General features: G+C 42.5%; 1 protein-coding gene across 6 annotated transcripts in view; it reads left to right on the top strand.

Annotated features, from left to right (window-relative positions):
* DPP6 (dipeptidyl peptidase like 6) overlaps positions 1-19,905 on the top strand; it is a 527,660-nt gene that overhangs the window by 286,357 nt on the left and 221,398 nt on the right. The window contains exon 1 of one of the 6 annotated variants that reach the window (XM_081163564.1): positions 4,477-4,989. The exons of the other annotated variants lie outside the window; for them this stretch is intronic. Within the exon in view, the coding sequence (XP_081019690.1) occupies positions 4,933-4,989 (57 nt within the window). The 5' untranslated portion in view covers positions 4,477-4,932. Of the gene's footprint in view, positions 1-4,476; positions 4,990-19,905 lie in introns of those variants that run through there. 6 annotated transcript variants of the gene reach the window in all.

Below are 19,905 nucleotides of genomic sequence, written 5' to 3'. Positions count from 1 at the left end.
GGTACAGGCAGTGATCAAGAGTTTTGTCTGATTTATGTAGATGATGTATTGTATGCCTGTAAAACAGATAAACAAACTAAAAGGTTTGCCAAGCAATTGTCCAGTAAGTTCAAAGTGAAGGACTTAGGCCCGGTTAGGACATATCTAGGGTTGGAAGTGTGCTGGGCCCAAGATGGCAGCTGCCTAATTAGTCAGCAGAACAAAGTTAAGCAACTACTGACTACATACAGGATGCAGGATTGCAAAGGGGCAGCGGTGCCTATGGATCCAGGTTTCATAAAAACACTTCACATAGATGAGAGTCCTGAATTTGAACATCCTGATGTATATCACTCTGTAATTGGAAGTTTATTGTATCTAGCACAGTGGTCCAGACCTGATATTAGCTATGCAGTAGGCATATTAAGTAGATTGGTCTCAAAACCCACACTAAATGCCTGGAAAGGGGTAAAACAAGTTCTGAGATATCTCAAACAGACAATTGGCTATATGTTACAATTAAATTCTTCCGAGGACGAAATGTTGAGTTGCTACTGTGATAGTGACTGGGGAAAGTTGCCAGACAGAAAATCTGTCACAGGACTAGTTATAATGGTCGGTGGAGCTTTAATCAGCTGGCGGTCACGCAAGCAAGACGTTGTAAGTGTGTCATCAACAGAATCAGAGTATGCTGCATTGAGTGAATTGTGCAACGAGGTGATTTATTTCAAGCATTTGTTAACAGATTTAAATGTGAATTGTGGAGAACCAGTACAAGTTTGCATTGATAATCAAGCTTGTATAACCTTAAGTAAAACAGAGGGTTTCAAATCGCGTTCCAAACATATCTCTGTAAAATACCAAAATGTACGTTGCTGTGTACAAGACAATGTAATCACCTGTACTTATGTGTCAAGTGAAGAAAATGTAGCAGATGTGTTAACTAAACCATTGGCAAAGGTAAAGAACAAGCGAATGTGCAAGGGTTTAGGTTTGCTGGAAAAATGATCTTCTACATAGGTGTATTTGGTGTTAATTGTTCAGCAGAATCTGTGAGGGGGTGTTCAGTTTCTGTTTCAGTTTCTGTTAATTGGTTCTCGTGGGAAACTTGCAGATTCTAGCTTCACCAATTAACTCAAGCTGGTGTCAATTTACTCTTGGCAGAAAGCCCAGGTCTGCTTGACCTAGAAACCACTCACTCTGATTGGTTAACGAGTAGCACTCAACTCTGTTATCTAGGGATTGCTAGCACAGTTTGGTGTGAGGTGTGTTAGGAGTTAGAAGTGCTGTGTATGGTTATGAGAGAGAGAAAGAGGATTTATTTTGCTTTTATTTGTATGCAGAAACTCTGCTGGTTTTATTTTTCCTTTTAATAAATCCTGTAAATAGTTATTCTGAGTCTAGCTGACTAGTCATTACTGCCGCAACTAGCTTCTTCGCTGTGCAGGAAAACTCTGCTACGTTTGGGCTAAAGCCAGTAGGGCTATGCCTGACACTCCAAAGTTCCATGATTAGTTTCTATCCAACATCCTTCTAACATTCATTAATCTTACAATATTTCTGTAAATAGTCTTTAAATTTCTTCCAGTCTTCTTTCACCAACTCTTCTCCCTGGTCTCGGATTCTGCCAGTCATTTCTGCCAATTCCATGTAGTCGATCACCTTCATCTGCCACTCTTCCAGAGTGGGTAAATCTTGTGTCTTCCAATACTTTGCAATGAGTATTCTTGCTGCTGTTGTAGCATACATAAAAAAAGTTCTGTCCTTCTTTGACACCAATTGGCCGACAATGCCCAGGAGAAAGGCCTCTGGTTTCTTCAGGAAGGTATATTTAAATACCTTTTTCAGTTCATTATATATCATTTCCCAGAAAGCCTTAATCTTTGGGCACGTCCACCAAAGGTGAAAGAATGTACCTTCCGTTTCTTTACATTTCCAACATTTGTTATCGGGCAAATGATAGATGTTTGCGAGCTTGACTGGGGTCATGTACCACCTGTATATCATTTTCATAATATTCTCTCTTAAGGCATTACATGCCGTAAACTTCATACCTGTGGTACCAGTTGGCATATAGGCTTCACAGACTCAAAAATAAGAACAAACAAGCATAGGCAATGGGTGCAGAAAAGCATCATTGTTGGCAGCCATATGTCTCGAGACACAATGGAGTGCGTCTCCAGGGGCAAAGTCAAACCAGGGGCGAACGAAGACATTGTGACATTCGGGGTGGGGCGTCACTATGTAGGGTGCATGTGCAGCGTCGCTAAATACGACGTTTGCACTGTATGTAGTGATGCCGCACATGCGCTGTACATAGCGGTTTGCCGCTGGCACCAGGATCCTCTGCTCGCGGCTGCAGCCGTGAACGGAAGATCCTCCAAATGCGGCTGCAGCGGCGCAATGGCTACTTGCTCCGCCACAGCAGGGTGAGCCCCTGCAGGGTGCCTTCTTGTCACCTCCCAGACATGGCACCCAGGACGCACCGCCACCCCCACACCCCCGTTGTGACGCCGCTGAGTCAAACCACTGAGTTAGCAGCACTAAAGTGGGGCATAAGTATGGAGGTCTTGAGCTGCCCAGATGACAAGATCCCTCTCTCAGCCTCACTGATATGGTCCAAAGGAAAGCGGACCAATAAGTTTGGTACCAGCTTGGCTATGGGAGATGCTGGAAGGAGGTGTACAAGGTGCCACCCAACCATCTCCCGATTTGTGTAGGGTTTGCTTCTTTGACTTTGATTCTCCCGAATATATCTCAGAAGGCAGTGGAGGTTTAGGAGTTTTTCTTATAGCTGGAAGGAGTTTTCCTTCATGCTGGCTGGGGCTGAGTCCAACAGCATCTGGAGGGGCAAAGGTTCCCTCTGGCTTTAAACCTTGGGCTCAGTTGGCTGCAAGCCAACCAAATTAGGGGCTGGTTCAATTCTCCAAGCTGGTGGTACAGAAGCCCCAGAGGTCAATATCTCCTGCAACAACTCTGAGCTTGAGGCCAGGGCCATGACAGTTAGAGATGCAGGTACTGACTGACTACTAAGCAGTAGTTTGTGGCAATCCTGTGATGCTGCCCACAGTTTCTTTTGTACACTCAAACACCACGCCAGTCCAACAACCACAGCGTAGTCTTCACAATTCAGTCTCCATTTCCATCCCTCACACTGTAACTCACACTGTCTTTTACCTGGAAAAAAATCCACAGAAATTGCTGGGGTCTCCTTCCAGGCAGCTAACACCACTTATCTGATAGGGGACACTACTGCTGACACTCTGCCCCCGGAAGCTGCCATGTTGTACGTGGCAGAAAAGGGAGTGTCAGAAGGTTACCTTAGACAGGGTGCAGTGTTCCCTTTCCTTGCACCATAATTCCAAAGTGGTGTTGCAAGAATGTGCATCTTTCCTGGAAATGAATTGCAAGTGCACAATAATTATGAGCCACTCCAAAAAAAGAAAAAGGAAAAAAGGTCTTCCACCCCCCAAAAAACATTTGCATTTGGCCCTCGCTAGCAAATTTACAGTTCTAGCTGAGGAGGACAGGGTAGAATTTGCCAAACCTAATAATTATAGCTACTGTATTCAGGTTCAAGCTGCATATGACACTCATTTGTGTGGTTCTTTACATTATCTGTTTAATAAAAGAAAAGTGTTTGAGAACCAGAAGATAAGTGAGAGGAAAGGAGATCTGTAACTTTCCCCCCTCTTGTCATTTGTCATTGATTCTGGTCCTGGATCTTGGCTTTAATTAAGTTCTGGGAGACTTCCTTTACCCAAGTCCCTTTTTTTGCAATAGCAATGAAATAGAAGTGTGGATATTATTTGGGCACTTCCAATGCATGCTTATTGGTTTCATGGAGATTCTTCTCTCTACTAATTGCCATGAATACAAAATAGTCCATAGCAGTTCTGTTTTTATTAATCCAAAGTAAATTGGCTTAACTTTATGTACATGACTGTTTTGAAAGGGAGAACTTGTTCTGTTGCTATTTTTACAAAAAAATCTTTAAGAAGTTAGATAGGGTCCCCCCCTTGTTGCTTTCCTGATTAATCATCCTGTGCTGTGCATGGTACAGTAGATCACACAGTGGTCCACAACGCACGTAACGCTTACCACAAGGAAGTCATTGAAAATGGCATTGCTACTGTGTGAGTGACCCCTGTGGGGAACTGTAACATGTGCTCTGACTAGTGGTAAGGTGAAAACAGCTGGGTGCGCACAAACAGATCACTCCATGGGGAATACTCCATGTGGCTTCTTTAAAAGGAGCCACAGCACAGCTGCTTATTCTGTGTGATCAGGCTTGAGAGTGAGTGAGCGTAATAATGGGGCAGCTTATCTGAGGTGCCTTCTCAGCATTTGTCCCTATTGATTCCTTATTGCAAATGCCAGGAGTTTAAATTGGCTGCTGGAGCTATCCCCTGCACATTTCTGCTACAATGCTAACCGTGAGCATGCGCAGCACCAGTCCTCAACTGGCTGTGGGGGGGGGGGGAGAGGAGTACCACATCACGGTCTTCTAGCTCCGAGCTGCCAGTTCCTGGTTGCCAAGCAGTTATTGTTTCTGTGACGATTGCGGAGGCTGTTGCTAATTGAAGAAGCCTTCTCAGCATCCTCCTCTCTCCTCTTTCGCTCTCCTCATTTAAATTTTAGAGGCAGAAAGAACAGAGAAAGAGAGAAGGGGGTAGGGATTAAGGGTGGTATATATTTTGGCGGTATTAAATTTTTAATTGGGAAGGAGAAGAGAGCCGCTCTCTCAGCTGGTGATTAAGTGATGGGCTAGTTACTCATCTGTATTCCTTTAGCTTTTGTGACTCGAAACACTTGCACAGTTGAACGCACACACGCACACACATTCTCTCTCTCTCTCTCTCTCTCTCTCTCATGCACGCACACTCAAACAACCACATACACACAGACCTGTGAAATCCTGTTTGCCACTGCAGTGGGCACAAGTAGGTGAACATGACAACAGCTAAGGAGCAAAGTGCTTCAGGGAAATCAGTCCAGCAACAAGAACAGGTAATGCTGTTGACTTTCTTTTGAGCAGCGTAGAGATTTGTATGCCTCTTGGTTTGTTTGTTTGCTTGCTTGCTAGCTTTTCATTTATGGCAGTGGGTGACTAATATTTCTATACAAGTCAGCAAGACAGTGCTGTTTTCTACTTATTCTGTTATGTGCCTATTCTCTATAAATAAGTGTGTGTGTGTGTGTGTGTGTGTGTGTGTGTGTGTGTGTGTGTGTGTGTGTTAATATGATGCCTCTAGCCCCATGTTATGTGTAGAGCAGGCACATTTTGTGCAGGACCTTACTGGGTATTTTGTGTTTAACTGTACACTGCCAGGTGGGACAAAGGGTGGGGAGAGGGTCTCTTCCTCTTAGAATCAACCCAGTTCTGCATCTGCAGCTTGCTAACAAGTGTAGACATCCTAACTACTTTATTTCTCCTTTCCCCAAGTTGTGCCTGGACTAACGAAAGCAGATTTTCCATGCATTCCTTGTACCTGTAAAACCACCATCTAGCATTGTTGTTTCTGTTCAAGAATGAAGTGTGAGCAACTATCGAGATACACTGTTCCAATCATGGTCCAAATTTAATTAAGCTTTTCTTTAATGGGAAATCACGGACTATTTAAGCCATCCTGAATACCTACCTACATTCTATATTTGTCTTCATACACTTAGCAGGGCTGCCACATCCCCACTCCCTGGCTTCTCATGTATAGAGATACAGCAACCCCGACACACTGGAATTTAGCAGGTGAACCTTCTCCTTCCTTCCCTTTGCTATTTAGCTTCATGGCAGCTGTTTAATTTGGGTGCGCCTGGGCCATTGTTAAATGCACAGGAGAAAGGCCAGTTACAGAAGAAGAAGAAGTCAGACCTAAGAATCACCTCCATATACTTGTACCAGCAGATGGATGATTGTTTTTTCTGGTCCAGTTCATAAAATGAGTATTTCTCAGCTTGACTTCTTGACTCAATTGAAACAACTTTCACTGCTGGTAAAGCAACAGCCACTTCATTGGTCCTGAGTAATAGGCAAGGATAAGGATAGCTGACATATAGGAAAAGATTGCTAAGACACCTGAGATGCAGCTGAACGTTGCAAACATTTCAGAGGGGCCTTCTATACAGCAGCAGAACAGAGTAGAGTTTCCTCTCCTCCCCCATTAAGCCCTGCCATCCCTCCCTGTGTTCACATGTAGCACAGTCTCCACTGGAAACTGAAGGATTAACCCATCTGTTCCAGGTTTCACATTGTTACATTTTCACTGACCGTGTTCAGATGTACAGTAAGGCATAAACCATGGTTTAGCACCAAGATGGTGGAACCTGCAGCCTTCCAGACGTTGTTGGACTTCCATGAGCCTAGTCCACCCTCCCCTGATTTTGCATGCTCCCCCTACCCTCTCCTGTGCAAAGGGATCAGAAGCGGTTTAGGTTAACCACAGTTTGACCTGTCATCCAAAGTCTGAACTGTGGTTATCTTTAACTACGGTTTGTTGAAATAAGCCAGCTTCAGAAACTATGGCTTGAAGTTGGCTTGCTTCAATTAATCAGCATGAAGATTAAGCCACACTTTGTCTGGGTTCACAAATTGCAGTTCATTTAAAATGGGAGTCTAAGTTTACAAACTCTTCCTTGAGACTGCACTGCAGAGGGCGTGGGGGGGGGGCACATGAGCCCCAGGCTCATTGAAGCTCACTCTTGTAATGTTAAAACATAGTTTAGGGTTACGTCTGAACCAGCACTTTGTCACTGAGATAACAATGCTGCTTTAGTCATTGACTAGGATAGCACAGGGGACCAATTAAAATAGATCTCCCCAGACACAAATTAATTCTTAGCATAGTTTTCTTCCGGTGATATGCTGAGAGTTGCAATCTTTTCTTTTCTTCTCTCTCTCTCTCTCTCTGTCCCTCAAATGTATATGTCTGTATTTGAAGGTAGGCTGGAAAGGCAGATGGTTGGATCCTCATTAGGTGCAGTGCAATCAGAAATAGCACACAAGGACCTGACTTTTCAGGGTGACATTTTATTGAAGCAAAAAGCTTTATCAGCTTTTTTGCTTTAGTGGGAAGCAATCCTCCTCCACCATCCCTGTCACACTTTTGTTTCTCTGAAATTCCACCTTTCATTTAAACAAACAAAAAAACTTCCATTGACTTTTTTGCTCTCTTTTAAAATATTGTTTCTTTGTACATCAGGCTTGCTGTCAGATCAAGCGTGCTGAAAATCTTGAAATTAAGATTATTATTTTTGTCAACAACAGACAAAGGACCTTGGACTGTGAGGTTTTGTTTTGTTTTTGTTTTGCAACATTTCTTTAACCTCCTGCTGCTTAATGGGCCCTCTCTCCTACTGCTAAAAGCTTTGTGAATAAGCTGCCACCTAAAGTGACTCAAATGAAATAACATTTGCATCATTCATGGACTTTGCCTGTGTGCCCTTCACTGTAGATTTAGCCTCATTTCTGTTATACGCGCTGAAGAATTCTGTGTCTGTGCAAAGCTTCCATATGCTAACAGAAAGCAGGAGTTGGTCCAATCCTTGAGATCGCTCGTCCTGTTTCCATGGCAGTGAAATGGTGTGTAGGCCTTCTTGTGAGAGTTCTGGTTTAAGAAATAGGCAGCCAACCCCCGCTCCTTTATGTAAGTTGCTGTTCTTATATAAAGGAAGCTGGTCTCTCTATATTTCTAAACAGACCAAAAACTGTATTTCTGTAAGGGCGGATCTGCCAACGACTCATTCCCAGACTCAGACTGCAACCCTGTGCATTATTTTAATGTCTCACATTTTATTATTATTTTTTATATTTTGCTGGAAGCCATCCAGAGTGGCTGAGGAAACCCAGCCAGATGGGCGGGGTATAAACAATTAAGTAGTAGTTGTTGTTGTTGTTGTTGTTGTTGTTGTTGTTGTTGTTGTTGTTGTTGTTGTTGTTGTTGCTTTACTTGGAAATCCTATTGAAATCATTGAGATTTACTTCCAAGTAAATATGGATGGGATTTGGATGCAAAAGAGAGATGCTGTTGAAATTCTTAAATAAAAACTGTTTACCGAGCATCTGAGAAATTGTACTTTAATGTTCCAAGTAAAAGTACTGATAGTTATACTCTCTCAGCTATGATGTTACTGTCACATAATTATGTCAAACAAACATACAAATAAACTAAGCATTAGCCCTTAGTAAGAGTTGAGAGCCCCATTTCCCAGTATTCACATATCTTCCTTTTGGGATATTCCCCCCTTCATGAAAAAAAACAAAGATTAAATATATATATATATATTGAATGGTATTATACTTTAGAAGTCATTTGTAGTGGTCTACAGTTCAATGTTTTCATGTGGATTTGTGCTTGTGTGTGTCTATGTGATTGGGGGGTGGATAAAGGTAAAGGTAAAGGTACCCCTGCCCGTATGGGCCAGTCTTGACAGACTCTAGGGTTGTGCGCCCATCTCACTTAAGAGGCCGGGGGCCAGCGCTGTCCGGAGACACTTCCGGGTCACGTGGCCAGCATGACAAAGCTGCATCTGGCGAGCCAGTGCAGCACATGGAAACGCCGTTTACCTTCCTGCCAGTAAGCGGTCCCTATTTTTCTACTTGCACCCGGGGGTGCTTTCGAACTGCTAAGTTGGCAGGCGCTGGGACCGAGCAACGGGAGCGCACCCACCGCGGGGATTCGAACCGCCAACCTTTCGATCGGCAAGCCCTAGGCGCTGAGGCTTTTACCCACAGTGCCACTCGTGTCCCTGGGGGGAGGATAGATCTGGTATTAAAGTAATGGCACTCTTCCCTTACAGAGAAATTAATTGAGAAGAACTTGCCTGTCATGCAATGGGAGTACTTCTGTAACTGTGCTGAAGATTATTCCTACTTTAGAAGCAGCTGTTACTGTCATATAAGACATTGCGAGCATTTCCCTTTTTGCATTCCCCATCATGGCATTACTTTTGGACTAAGGCATTACAGTTAGCTAAAGTATAATTGGGTTTTCTGTAATACAAAAAGGAAACTAAAAATGGCCAGTAAGTAGCGCCAAGGGGGTGGTGTGATTATATTGTCCTTCTTAATTCTCCAAATGCTTTTGCATAAAAACCCTTGATCTGTCTTAGTAGTTAAACATTAGGTTATGCATTGAAATGTAAAGATCTGGAGCTTCAACTCCAGATGACTCAGACCACTAGTTTAATTAAACATGCCTGATAGTTTAAACCGTGGCTGATCTGCAGTTTTCTTGTTCTTAACTTGGGCAGAACATTAAGAGTCCCGCAACCCCATTGTTTGGTCACGCAAAGCCCTCTCTATACGACAGTCATCCAAGTGAAATCAGTAGGGCTTACACAAGTGTAAGTGGCCTCAGAATTTAGAGGTGAATGTCTCATCATGCATGAAAAGCAGATTGCATTGCAGGAAAAATATGAGGAATACACTGAAGGCTCAATTTCCTTCTTCAGTACTTTGGAAGGGATGGCCTTTTCCACTCCATTTTTCAGAAACCCATAGAATTTATCTTTTGCACAACACATGAACTATGCAGACCTGCTGTCCATAAAAGAAAATGTATGCCAATTGTCAGTGTATGTTCTTTGGACTCCACGGGTTGGCCGGTGGTGAATGTCAACTTCGTTAAGACATAATGTGTAACCGTGGTTAGCTGAAGGTGAAAGCAAAAGCTTCTGATCTCCTTATGACTGTGCTGAAGAAGCGGGGGTGGGGGGGGAGTGCAGAAGTCTCATGCGCATGACTGTCATAGCATGTCCAAGATAAGGAAGGCACCCATCTAGTTAACTCTTTGTTGGCAAGAGAAACACTTACAGCAGCTTCCACAATGCTCTGGATACATGCGCTTCTAGCCTCTAGGCATTGGTCCACAGGTATGAGCCCTATGGAGCAGTTGCAGCAATGGAGGGGGCTCCCCTCCTCCGGCTTATGTACCCTCCTCTGACTTCTCCTGCACGGAAGTCATTGCTGCTCTTCCATTTTCAAGCCCCTCCTGGTTCTAGGAGACAGCCGGGTGTTGGAAGTTTGGAATCTACTGACCCATCCCTTCTTCCTACCCCACATCCTGCACACCTTCCTCTGCCTTGGTCTGCCCTGACTCTGGCTCCTTCCCTGGCTCTTGCTTTGTGGGTGTCATGACACCCCTTAGTCACTGGTCTCCTCTCCTGGGTCAGCTCCCTGATCTCCTGCCTCTGCCACACACTCTGCCAGGCATGGTCAAAGACAATGACTAACTATAGTTTAGTATTATGTACAAACCAGGCCAGCAAGTTAAAAACCCACATTCTGAAAAGCAGAAACCAAAAGAGGGCACATATTTGCATAACATTTGCATATTTCGATTTATACATATAGATGCAAATTTAGACACAACTGCTATACATCTTACCAAAAGGGAAAATACTGTGACCAGGTGATATGTGTGCCTGCTTACTCCGGGTGACTGTTGATGGGCAACTTCAAGGAACTTGTAGCTCTCCCTTACAGTTTTTTATCCCTAAATCTAAGTTGGCCCAGACAGCCCTTCAAATAGAGGACTGTAAAGCAGAATTGTGGCCACCCTAAATCCACAGACCCTGAATAAAAAAAAAAAAGGGAAGGAAGGAAGTCTTGGTGACATTTTCAATTTCTGCAAACCATAGTGACATGTATTTTCATTTATTGTGTTGAATTTTCAATTTCCGCAAACCATAGTGACACCTGTAAAGACTACATACTGATCATGCCTTTGTTAGGAACATTGGTTGCTAATTGCCCAGAATAATTAGCGGATGGGAACTAATTAGGAGAGTCTTGATACAAGGAGATTGCTATCAGGGTGTGCAGAAGGAAGAGCAATTTGGAAGAAGCAAGCACAGAGAGATAGAGAGCTATGAGTAATCCAGACACATCTCTCTGGGATACCTGATATAAAGTAATACATCTGCTGCCTGGGAGGAGTGTCTTATGTGTGTCTTCCCTTATGCTCTGCTTGGACATTTGCAAATGTTACAAAAATGCCTTAGGTCCCCAGTGTTCACTAGTCCAAAGGAAGCCAAAATTCATTGCAATTCCCTCTGACAATTGTGGAAATGGGGAACATGCAACACATCCCTGAAACCTACACAATCATAACAAGTCCTTCTCACTGAAGGCATGCCCTCCAACATTTATCCAATGAAAATAGGGATGTCCCATTCCATAATGATGATAATTTTACTATTTATACCTCACACGTCTTACTGGGTTGCCCCAGCCACTCTGGGCAGCTTCCAACATATATAAAGACATAATAAAATGTTAAATGTTAAACAAAAACAGCCTTACCTTTACAGGATTGCCTTCAGATGGCTAAGGGGTCGGATAACTCCATACCCTCCAACATTTCGCCAGTGAAAATTTAGGGACATCCTAAGGAAAAGTGGGGCATTCCAGGATGAAATCAGAAACTGGGGTGGCTTCTCTAAATCAGGGACGTCCCTGGAAAATAGGAACACTTGGAGGGTCTGGGAAATTCTGGCCCAGGGTTGTGTCTAGGCCTCTTTGGGGCTCTTTAGTTGAATGACTATGAAGGGAGAGAATCTTGCTGCCAGAATACAGTGAACCTACCAAGAAGTTAAATTGTGGAATGGATTTGGGGAGTGTCTCCTGCTGGTCAAACCAAACTGCAGTTGAAAGTAGCTAGGAGGCACCATGTCTCGTGGATTTCAGGATGGTGAAGCCACTGTATGCCCTTTCTGTAAACTGTGTTGCTTGCAGTAAGTATTGGCTGATCACTTTATTTTAATCCCTTGCACTGTCACAGATTATGCTTACTGGGGCATATTTCCTATTTTTCTTCAACAGTTTGAGAGCATCCTTGTGTTTGAGCAAGCAGGGAGGCAGCTGTTAACTTTGTATGCCCTTAGGAGTTTAGCTAGTAGTACCCTTCTTTGTAAAAAAAAAAGAAAACAAAAAGCAATGTACTGCAAAGATTAGCACTGTTTATGTAGAATAAATAAAAAACTGGTAGCTTCATCCCATATGCTCTAAGCAGGGGGCAGCCAAAGTCATTTTGCTACCCTGAGCAGCTGTACGGCTTGTTACGTATATTTGCAATGCCACAGATAAACTCTGAATCAAAACTTTTTGGTCGCTTTGTGCTTTGTTGGCACCTTTAAACATATTGCCGTCCCAAGCAATTGCTTGGGTTACTTCGACCAGCTGGGCCTGGTTCTAAGGCAGCAATCCAGTGGTACCTCGGGTTACATACGTTTCAGGTTACATACGCTTCAGGTTACAGACTCCACTAACCCAGAAATAGTGCTTCAGGTTAAGAACTTTGCTTCAGGATGAGAATAGAAATCGTGCTCCGGCGGTGCAGCAGCAGCAGGAGGCCCCATTGGCTAAAATGGTGCTTCAGGTTAAGAACAGTTTCAGGTTAAGAATGGACCTCCAGAACGAATTAAGTACTTAACCCGAGGTACCACTGTATATGCATGTCTCCTTTTTCCAGCAAGTCTAACTGAACTGAATGAAAGTCTTAAGTAGAAGGCTATGCAAAATTGATGGTTGTTGGTTTTCGTTCCTACCTTCTAATTGCTCATATTACAGTTCAGGTTAAACAAACAGAGGAATGGAAGGCACCTACATATCTCTCCCTCTTCCCCAGTATGGTAGAAAAAGTGAGATTTAAATTACTATCCTTCTTAACAAAGAACATTTCTTGTCTTTGTGGTAACAGAACAAAGCCACATTAAGTGGCAAGGCTGCGTGCCGAAAGTAGGGTTGCTATAGTTCCAAAAGTGAAAATCCAGACACAAAAGTTAATGAGCTTTTTTCTTTTTGGGGGGGCAAATTTGTTTAGCTTTTTCCGCAAAATCTCATACAAGAGAAATGTTTTAAAGCTATTTTTTAAGGAAAATTGCCAAAACCAATCAACACTTCTGATATGGACTGCCATATGCCCAAGTATTCCTAGACATTTTATCTGATTTTTGAAAAAATCTGCCCAGACGCCATTTTTGATGATCCTGGCTATGTCCGGGAAATTCCAGATGTATGGCAGCCCTAGAAAAGCCAGAGGAACTTGGAGCATGCATCGGAGTGGGTTACAATAACCAACTTATTCATTTGTTCCCTGAAAAACTGCAGAGGCTATGCATCTAGCAAAAGCACGTGACAGTCCTTTCAGTACAATAATGCACCCAATGAGATGGGTTGCATTTTGGGATGGCCACACACACAAAATAAGTCCCGGTATCACAGTGCATGCTGTTTTTGTACATGACCAGAGTTTTATGGAAGGAGGCAGCCAAAATTGTGACTCCCCTCCCTGTAGTTTCAAGTGGTACACCAAGGAATTTAGCATCGTTTTTGCTGAATCATATGGCTGAGAGACCAAGGAAAAGTTGGTTTAGAGTCAGGTGAGGTAGGTGGCCAGAAGGATTGCTAAGTCAGTGTCTCTACTCCTGGCAGCTTACGATCTCAGGGCTCCTATTGAATATTGCCTTGAATCCAAGGCTGTCCTCTCCCAGAGGTGAGTCCCTTCTTGTGAGTACCAAGTTTCTTTGCCAAACCCACATCCCACTTTTGGCTCTGTTTCAATGTAGTTATGAAACAGAGAGGTGAATGTCCTTCTGGAGATGTTGACATTCAGAAAGCAAGGAGGGGGAGAAAAAGGCAACATTGCAAACTGCCCATAATATGTATGAAAAAAAGAAAAAAAACAGTGTTGTGGAAAGCAGAGTCTAAATGTGATTTTTAGTGGCGGGAGGGTTGCATATTCCTTAGTTTTTGGTGCTCTCTTGACTTTGCCACTTGGTCAAGAAACATTTCTCGCCATTCCCTGAATTGATGGAGCTCCTTTGACAACCAAGCCTTTAGAGTCACGGGCCAGTCCTGTGGAACATCCTGCCATTAGAGATCCAGCAGGCACCTTCGGTGCCAACATTTAAATGCTTGCTGGAAACTTTTCTGCCAGACCTATGCAGGCAATTAAGAGTGCATCATCCACAAATGGCCTACTGGTGCTTGTTTTTAATTCCTTTGGTTTTAACTTGCTTTTAACTTTTTATGGTTTTGCTGTATGGTTTTGCGTTTTTGTATTGTTGTAAACCGCTGTGATATATTTTTATGATACAGCATTATAGAAATATTTTTGTACCTAAATAATTAAACTACTGCTGACTACTCAAGTTTATGTAGCTCAGTGAGAACTGACAAGGATAAGACACTCATTCTATTTTTCCTATTCCTGCACAGGGCTGTGTGAAGTTAAGGATAGGCCAGTGCAAGGCCATAAATAGTGATGCTGCACCAGAACTCAGATTTCCTTTGAAAAAATCCTGTCTTTCTGCTCTCATGGCCCAACATATCACTGCCCACCACCTTCAATCGTCTCTCACTTTGACCTTCTCCTTTCGTATAACTCCACTCTTTTTCAACTGCTGCTCTTTGTGCCTCACACTTTCTCCCACAACATCTCTCTTCCTCAGCTCAGAAGTAAGCCCACTTCTTCTGTGAAACCTTTAGTCTTGATGCGAAGAGGTTGTAGTGGAGAACAGGTGGGAAGACAAAGGGATAATCATCTCATCTCATCTCACCTGTGATTCTCACTGCAAGTTGCTTCCTATGCTAACATGAGCATCGTAAGGCAAACACAGGGCTGGGAGCAATACATTGTATCCCAACTCTAGAGGAGACCAAGTGAAATTAATGGGCCAAAGCTAGCAATGTGTTTCCTTTGTAATGTGTGCTTGCATCCTTAGTCCTCCTCCTAAACGAAATCTAAGGACACAACAACTGCACTTATTCACATTCATCCCTTGACTTTGTGGGAAATTCTAGTCAAACATGACTAGCAATTTTAGGGCTAGTTAATCCATTAAGGGATTAAGATCATAGATCTGTACTCCCAGACTCAGCTACAAGTCACAGCCCCTCACCTCCTGGAAGGAATGAACTTAAGTTTCCTCCTTTGTTCTCTTTCACCATGTGAACTCACCAAGATAGGACTCGACTGAGCTTCCTCACCACAAGTTCAGCCTGCATGCCTAGAGTTATTCCATTGCATTACATGACGAAAGGGAATATGCAGTTTATCAGATGATTTATTGTTGATATAGTTCTGCAAAGATACGATAATGAATGTAGAGTTGACTGTGAATGCATGCTGTGCTTATTACATACAACCCATAGCATAGCTTTAATTTTGCATAATCCCTGACTTTTAACTATCTCTCATCTCTTCCAATAATATTTTGCTTCAGAATCACTGTTTATTAATATGAAAACTATGTATTTAATTGGTAAAAATGCCAACAAAACATTTATCGGATAAAGAAAACTGCTAATAGTAGATAGGAGTACTTTTTCTGAATATCAAATGGTGATTTATTAGTAAAATAAAAAGCCAAGGTTTGTTATCATTATCAATTCAAATTAAATATATTTATATATTAGCAAGCTACCTCAATAACAGGCAACATCCAGCAATTTCTGTTCTCATCCTGACAGAAAGTTCTTAACCTGAGGTACTATTTCTGGGTTAGTGGAGTCTGTAACCTGAAGCGTCTGTAACCCGAGGTACCACTGTAGAAGCCAACTGGAGTAGCAGTTGAATCCTACTTCAACATTAGTGATGAGGCAGCATTGCTCACCACTTCTGAGGGCAGGGGCGGGGCTAAAGGGCAGGTCACATGGCACACCCATAGCTCTGTCCTCCCACACATCCACCACCACCATGTGTCTCTCCCCATCCACTGCCTGAGGCAGTCACCTCATATTGCCTAACAGTAGGGCTGGACCTGCCTGTATTACTGGAATTCACATTGCAGTCCCCTTCAGAAAAAACTATTACGCTATTAGAAAATCAGGTCTTCTTTTTCACTCTAGTGCGGTTAATGAAAAAGTTCAACATGCTGTCATTTCTTAGAATGATGATCTTCTGAAAGTAAAGGCTTAGAGATTAATCTTGACAAAGCTTAATCAGTACAAGATTCAGGAGAATTACGTCTGTTTCTTTCCTGTGGTCTTTTCCTCTTAAGGTGTAATGCAAGGTTTTACACAGCCAGCCTTTAGGGTTGCATTTCTTTACAGCGGCGAGTTTTATTGTGCCATGTGCACAGTGGCAGCAAGATGGGAGGGGGAAGGAAAACAAGTCATGAATTTGCAAGGAATAAAATCCAAGGAGAAATTGACTGAAATATCCTCTGAAAGTATTTAGCACATAAGGCTTGTCCATTAGTAAAATGTTTATTGATTAATGGACCTTTCCTGACTTTCACTGTAGGAAAGGTCGAGCATTTCTCAGCTCACCATTGTTGTCTGAACACTCAGCAGCCTCTCAGAAACACTGGTTGTCATTAAAAAGTACAGTATTTATTTAGCCATCTTGGCAAATATGTATATTAACTTCAGTGTCATTTAAAGGCAATAAATAAGCACATAGTCAGCATGCTTAGTGGTGCTTGTTTTATGAGCCCATGAATCAAATACTGGATAAAAGTGTTTGCAGGAAGTAAATATCTAGAATAAAGGCTGATGCATTCGTTAGTTCTGATCATAGATGTTTCCGGGTAAGAGGAAAAAGTCTTTCAGAGGTAGTTGCTGCTCAAAATTTAGTCCGCTATCTATGATCAGACAACCATGTTAAAGGAGATCAGTTGTTTTGTGTTCTTAGAATTCTGCAGAACAATTCTGTGCATGTTCACTCATAAGTCCCACTGTGGTGATTACTTCCAAATATGTTTGAATACAGACTGCAATCTTGGGTTTGTATTGATTGAGGAATCAGAAAATCAACAATAGCAGGCAAGGCACCCTCAGAGACAATTTGCCCACCATTTCCAATCATCAGCCAGAGAGCGCTCCTTGAAGATAAGGATTGTGAACAATTGAAGTAGATGAGACCTTGCATATGTCTAAACCAAGTCATATATCCTTGGGCCAGCTAGAAACAAAGCTTTCCCCAACCTGCTGGGTTCTAGATATCTTGGGCTAGAACTCCCGGCAGGCCTAGTCAGTACAGCCCTGTTAACTGGGACTTAGGAGAGCTGCCTAAAATATCTGGAAGACACCAGGTTGGGGAAATCCATTCTACAGTTTCAAATACCAAAGCAAACTCAGTTTTTATTCTAATGGTGAAAATGATTTAGTACTTTGAGAAACCCAAAGATGGATTTGGGGTAAGTGCATGCTATCTCTGTGCTTTTAAGTAGCCATAGAAGTGAAAACAAATAAGACACAATTTAATGTGAGAACAAGATCCAAACTTTGGTTTTACAACTTCATTGGTGGATGGATCTATAGATGTGAACTGCAAACACTTTCTTTTTATCACTGGCAGTTGCACACTCATTGTCTTTATTCATAAAGCCGCAGGGCTGAAAATATGGAATGTTTCAGGACAGAAGTGTTACCCTCTCCCTCTCTCATAACTCTGTAGAACTCATGGACATCCAGTGAAGTTGAATGTTGGAAGATTTAGGACAGGAAAAGAAAGCACTTCTTCATGCAGCGCATAGTTGAACTATGGAACTTGCTTCCACATGAGACAATGATGGCCACTGACCTGGATGGCTTTAAAAGAGGATTAGACAAATTCATGGAGGAGAGGGCTATGAGGAGAGCCAGTGTGGTGTAGTGGTTAAGAGCGGTAGTCTCGTAATCTGGTGAACCAGGTTCGCTTCCCCGCTCCTCCACATGCAGCTGCTGGGTGACCTTGGGCCAGTCACACTTCTTTGAAATCTCTCAGCCCTACTCACCTCACAGAGTGTTTGTTGTGGGGGAGGAAGGGAAAGGAGAATGTTAGGCGCTTTGAGACTCCTTCGGGTAGTGAGAAAGCAGGATATCAAATCCAAACTCTTCTTCATCAATGGCTGGTAGCCATAATAGCTGTGTTCTGCCTCCACAGTTGGAGGCAGTAATTCTTCTGAATATTAGTTTCTGGAAACCACGGGAGGGGAGAGTGCTTTTGTGCTCAAATCCTGCTTGCAGGTTTCCCACAGATATCTGCCTGGCCACCATGAGAACAGAATGCTTGACTAGATAGGCCATTGGCCTGATCCAGCAGCCCCTTCTTATGTTCTTATCTGCTAAACAGACAGGAGCAAGAAACTGTGTGTCACGGTTCTTAAATTCCAGTTCAGCAAATTCCTATCACTATGGCGCGTACGAGTCAGAATCCCGTTGATTGCTTGGTTTCTTTTCCAACCTGCCTTTATTTACTTTATCAAATTTACAAAAAAAAAAAAAAAAAAAGGAAAAGAAAAAAACCCCACAAAACCTTCTCTGTGCAAATGCTTGAAACTGGTGTATTTCTGTAAAATCAGTAATAACACCAAGTAACATCACCCATCTAGAAATGATACCAGATGAGGATAGAAACAAGCCACAGACATTGCAAAGGTAGTGGTAGACCCGCACCCAGGGTATATTTAGAAATATTTCTGTAAAAGTTCTGCTTAAGAGCCGAAATACCCTTATACGTACTTGGTGGCAGAAAACTAACAATGGTAAGTTCCAGAATACTATATTTTTCGTTAGAACTTTCAAGGCGCAAGGTGGAAGGGTGTGTGTGTGTGTGTGTGTGTGTGTGTGTGTGTGAAAACACCTTCTGTGAACAGGCTTCTTCTACTAAGAATCTAGTGCAATATGAATTACTATCTCTGACCTGAATAACTCAGAGGTGTGGAATAGGCTGGTTATCCTGCTGCCTCTTGAAGATTCGTAAAGCAGGGAAACCACTAGGGACCTACTAAAATAATATCCAAATATTTGGCTGAATGATTCAGTGTGCATGCCTCATACACACAAAGAGGCTGGTGCTGATTTCCTCAACATTTTGCCCAAACTATCCCTAAATGCTAGACTACTGAAAAAAAATGGCAATTGTTTTGCAAACATTGGAGTCATCCCTTAGCGCCCTGCCAGGGTGCACCTTAAATGTCACACCCAGTCCTGGCCAATGTTAGAGAGAAGCTATCAGTCTGGATGGGCCATTGGTTGTGTCCCACTGCAGATGCTCTTCATGTGTGGCTGTAATGTCTCAGATGGTGTGGAAGGATTTTGATGTTTAATAATGCAGGGGAAAGCAATGTATGTGCATAGGGCAACGTGCAGCACAAGCTGCTATCGGATGGAAGTGGCAGCTGGATGGGTTACACACCAGAGAGTTAGGTTGCCCTTCTGCTTACCAGCTCAGACAAACTGGAATTGTAAATATTTCATGCAATGTGGGACTGGCAGAATGTTCCAGTTTATTAACTGTGGAGTGACATGCCTGCCATGCTGAATCCTGAACATTTTGGCTTTTGCTGCAAGAGAACATGCTTGTTTCTTTAAGTTCATATTTGTGGCATTTTCTCATATTGATTTTTTTTTTAAAATGTTTGCTTATAGGAGTTTTAGTGGAGGAAAGGAATAAATTTGTTGCAAGTGTGCTAGCAAATCTGTGGGCGGTTTTCTCCCTTCCCTGCCCCGGTGACTTCCAACAACTTTTCTGTTATTTGTTTCCTACCAAAGCAACTTGATAGAATGCATGTGAGCGACCTTGCTGTGCTTATATTGCTGCTCAACATTTTCCCCAAAGTATACCATTTTATTCAAATGCCTGACCGGTAAATTAATAATAAACTACACCTATATTTCATTTTTTTTTATTACTTTGAGAGTTTCTGGTCAATATCTTTACATTTTAATACCCCTGCCAAAAATAGGATTAAATATGGCTTCAATTAATTTTAGGGATTAATAATAATCCTAACTTGACCATTGCAACTGATTTAAGAAATGTTCACATTCTGTTTTACATGTCTGAAGAGCCAAAGATGACAGTAGGAACAGAAAAAGGATGTGACTTTGCAAAGTCCTTTCAGCAATCTGTTATAATCTTCCAGTATACAGTATATTTGCAACCCATGGAGATTTGGTATCCATGGAGATACCCAAATTTAAGTGGCATATCCATT

The sequence above is a fragment of the Podarcis bocagei genome (genome assembly GCF_964188305.1).
Source record: "Podarcis bocagei genome assembly, chromosome: 12".
In the NCBI taxonomy this organism is placed as follows: domain Eukaryota; kingdom Metazoa; phylum Chordata; class Lepidosauria; order Squamata; family Lacertidae; genus Podarcis; species Podarcis bocagei.
This window is presented reverse-complemented; position numbering and strand designations above follow the sequence as displayed.